We start from the raw sequence: 4,126 nt of genomic DNA, 5'->3' as shown, positions 1-4,126 counted from the left end.
AAATTCCTATGCACACTGCACATATCTTATTTTGAAGTAAAAAAACAAAACGGCAAAAACACCCGCATGTGGCCCGTGGGCCGTAGTTTGAGGACGCCTGGTCTCAGGCAACAGAGGGGGCTGTGTTAGGGTCCAGGCTCCTCGGGCCTGGGGTGGAGGGGTCAGGGTCGTGGTGGGGATGGGGCACCCAGCCCTAACCTGGCACTCTGCTCCTCTCCCCAGGAAGTGTCACATTTAAGACCCACATCATCGGTGGTCATGAGGCTGCCCCCCACTCCCGGCCATACATGGTCTCACTGCAGAAAGCCGGCGCCCACCTGTGTGGGGGAGTCCTTGTACACCGGTGGTGGGTGTTGACAGCTGCCCACTGCGTGGCTCAGCCGTGAGTGACCCTGACCTGCCCAGACCTCTGTCACCCCAGGCATCCCTGACTCTATCTCGTGGTTCCCTATTCTCACCAGGGGGTGGGTCCTGACAGACTTAAGCCAATTATAGGGCCATAGGGGCGTCCCCTTTCCCTCTCCTGTGATTGCTACGGTGTGTGTACGTGACCTCGACCTGAGGCATGCGTAAGTGACATCAGACTGCAGGATTCCTAGGGAAGCTTTACTTGCTCCCACAAAGCACCTTCCAACGGGACAGAGTTGGGCCTCTTGTGACACCCAGAATGTGTCTCCCACTGTGGCCACGGGGATAAAGCTGGGCTGTGGAGAGTGGCATAACCAACCCAGGAAGCCACCAAATCAATCCGTCTTGGAGCTGCCCTACCTCTGGACTAGCCGGTAATAAAGACCCTGGCCCAGTGGTCGGCAAACTCATCAGTCAACAGAGCCAAATAGCAACAGTAACAACGATTGAAATTTCTTTGGAGAGCCACATTTTTTAAACTTAAACTTCTTCTAGCGCCACTTCTTCAAAATGGACTCGCCCAGGCCGTGGTCTTTTGTGGAAGAGCCACACTCAAGGGGCCGAAGAGCCGCACGTGGCTCGCGAGCCGCAGTTTGCCGACCACGGCCCTAGATCAGACTGGTCAAAGGAACCAAAGGGGATCTGTTGGCTCATGTAACTGAAAAGTCTAGGAGGACATCAGGCTTCAGGAACAGCTTGATCCAGGTGCTTGCATGAGCTAGTCAGGAGCCTGCCCCTCGGCTCTTCCGTTTTGTCCCTTGGCCATATAATCAGGAAGGTTCTCACATGGTGGCAAGGATGGGCCCCTTAGGTCCTGTGGGAAGTTTGTTTCTCTATAGTTTGGGCAAAGTTAAGAGGATCGATGCTGATGGGCCTCCCTAGGTCTGTGCCAGCCTTAGAACAAAGCACCGTGCTTGAGGTACAGCATATGCACCGGATGAGGCTGGAGCCCCTGCTGAGGGGAGCCCCAGACTGAAGGTCATCATTTTTGGACACACAGCGCCTACCTCTGGTCAGGAATGAACTGGAGTCTGGGGCAGGGGTGGGAGCCAGGATAGCTTCCTGGAGAAGGTGGGGAGGAGGCAGCTGAGAAGGAGCAGGGGAAGGGCCAGGCAGAGAGGGGCCAGGGAGCAGGGGGAGGGGCAGGATCAAGTACCCCTTGGCCTTGAACTCGGCCTAGACGGACCCTGGAAGCAAGGCTCAGGGTACGCGGAGGGGTCCGCAGGCTGCAGGATGGCAGCCCGTACCCCGATTCTGCCGCCACAGGACCCAACGGCTGAGGCTGGTGCTGGGGCTCCACAAGCTCAGAGACCCTGGCCTCACCTTCCGCGTCAGGGCAGCAGTCCTGCACCCCAAGTTCAAGCCGGCCCCCAGTCTGGACAACGACCTCGCGCTGCTTCAGGTGCTGGGGCTGGCGGGAGGAGTGACAACTGCACCCGGGTCCGCTCTCCCCCTGCCGCTACCCCAGTCTCTCCCTCACCTGTCTCTTTCTGTCACCTGTAGCTGGACTCTAAGGTGAGTCCCAGCAGGATTGTTCGGCCCCTGGCCTTGCCCCGAGGGCACCAGGCAGTGGCAGCAGGAGCCAGGTGCAGTGTGGCAGGCTGGGGGCTGACCCAGCAGAGGGGGCAGCTGGCGGGAGCGCTGCAGGAGCTGGACATGCATGTGCTGGACACCAGGATGTGCAACAACAGCCGCTTCTGGAAAGGCAGCATCACCCGCAACATGATCTGCCTGGAGGCCAAGTCCAAGAATCAGGCCCCCTGCAAGGTGAGGGGCAGCAGCAGGGAGGCGGGGCAGCTGGCCTGAGGGGAGGGCAGAAGCCAGGGAGGACTTGGGCCCCAGGTCTGTCCATTCTCTGGGGAATTCTGGAGATTCTCAGATACAGAAACTGAGGCACAGAGAAGTTTAATAACTTGCCCACGGTCACGTAGTCAATGAGCAGCAGGGATGTGTTTTGAGCTCTAGCACCAAAGATAACTATAGCACGTGCAAAGGTCCTGGGGTGGGAAGAAGAAGCAAAGAGTGTTAAAAGAACAGGAAGGAAGGAAGGAAGGAAGGAAGGAAGGAAGGAAGGAAGGAAGGAAGGAAGGAAGGAAGGAAGGAAGGGAGGGAGGGAGGAGGTGGGGTGGGGGGGTAAGATGTGTGTAGTGACATGTGGGACCAGGGTACACAGTCAGCCTCCCACCCCCAGGAATAATCATGCTTTGTCCAAGTGACAACAAATGTAACCTGTATCCTGTGGGCCTGGCAGGGGGACTCAGGCGGGCCCCTGGTGTGCAGCAAAGGCCGGGTGGCTGGAATCCTGTCCTTCAGCTCCGTAGCCTGCACTGACATCTTCAAGCCCCCTGTGGCCACCGCCGTGGCCCCCTACGTGTCCTGGATCAGGAAGATCATCAGCCGCTCGTCGGCCCCACCACACGCCTGACGCTCCACGGGTGACCCTGACCCCTTTCTTTGCAGGACCCTCCCTTGCAGGATTATGGGGAGGGGCAGCGAGGGGACCGGACACAGCTCAGAGGACCAATAAATTGTAATAAAGAAATTGTAAGAGTCCTGCCTGGATTTTTTATTATTATTATTATTATTGATTTGAGAGAGAGAGAGAGAGAGAGAGAGAGAGAGAGAGAGAGAAACATCAATGGTGAGAGAGAATCATTGATCAGCTGCCTCTTGCATGCCCCCTACTGGGGACCAAGCCCGCAACCCCAGGCGTGACCTCCTGGTTCATAGGTCAATGCTCAGCCACTGAGCCATGTGGCAGGGCGAGGTTGCACTTTTGAGGCTGCTGTGAGGAGCCCAGCTGCAGGCGAGGGCAGGCTTCTCCCAGGAGGGCCTCCAGGGTGGGTGGGGCCCAAAGGATGGCAGGGCATGGCACTGGGCGCAGCTGGGAGCCACAGCCAGAGTTCGGCTGGCAGGGGGTGTGCTGGTGCTGGGGAGCCGGGTGGAGGTCACTGAACAAGCATTCCAGAATATTCTTCCTTTCATTTTTGTAGTAATATCCTTACAGTATTGAGATGTAATTCACATGCCTTACAATTCGTCCATTTAAAGTGCATAATTCAGTGGTTTTTAGTATGTTCGTTAAATTATATAGCCATCACCTTTAAGTCCAGAACATCCCATTACCCCAAAAAGCAGCCCTCTCCCCATCAACAATCACCTCTAGCCCCCTCCCCAACCCCTGACATCCACGAATCCACTTCCTGTCCCTGTGGATGTGTCTGCTGTGGAGTTATCCCATGAAGGGACTCACACACTGGGTGGCCTTTTTGGCTGGTTCTCTCACTGAGCACCATGTGTTCGAGGTCCATCCACGCTGTGGTGAGTGTCAGCGCTTCACCCCTTTTCACGCCGAGTGATATTCCCGTGTGTGGACGGGCCACGTGTGTCCCCTGAAGCACCTCTGAGTCGTGTCCACCATTTGACTGCTGTGAACTCACTGCCATGGACACGTGTGGGCCCACCTTTCAGCTCTCCTGGGGTGGGCCCCGGAGAGTGAGACGGCGTGGCTGTAGTGACTGTGACTGTCTGAGGCGCTGCTGTTCTCCAGCAGAATCTTTGCATCATGAACATCTGAAACACACAGCAAAGTTAACACTTAGGTGCTTCCCCGCTCCCTGCCCCTCTGCCCCTCTGTCCGTCTGGCTTAGCTGTGGGCATTTCACAGCACCGTTCCCCAGACCCTTCAGCAGGGGTCTGAGCCCTTCCTCTTCCTCTC

At 56.9% G+C, this 4,126-nt stretch overlaps 1 protein-coding gene across 1 annotated transcript; it reads left to right on the top strand.

Annotated features, from left to right (window-relative positions):
* Nucleotides 1-272: 272 nt before the first annotated feature.
* GZMM (granzyme M) lies at nucleotides 273-2,833 on the top strand (the record flags this gene model as incomplete). The annotated part of the gene is made up of 4 exons (XM_079772976.1): nucleotides 273-382; nucleotides 1,675-1,810; nucleotides 1,912-2,175; nucleotides 2,660-2,833. The coding sequence occupies exons 1-4, from the start codon at nucleotides 288-290 to the stop codon at nucleotides 2,831-2,833; spliced, it is 669 nt and encodes a 222-aa protein (XP_079629102.1). The 5' UTR covers nucleotides 273-287.
* Between the last annotated feature and the right edge of the window lie 1,293 nt (nucleotides 2,834-4,126).

The sequence above is a fragment of the Cnephaeus nilssonii genome (genome assembly GCF_951640355.1).
Source record: "Cnephaeus nilssonii genome assembly, chromosome: 5".
NCBI classification, from domain to species: domain Eukaryota; kingdom Metazoa; phylum Chordata; class Mammalia; order Chiroptera; family Vespertilionidae; genus Cnephaeus; species Cnephaeus nilssonii.
Note: the sequence above shows the minus strand (reverse complement) of the source record. Positions and strands in the feature narration are given on the sequence as shown.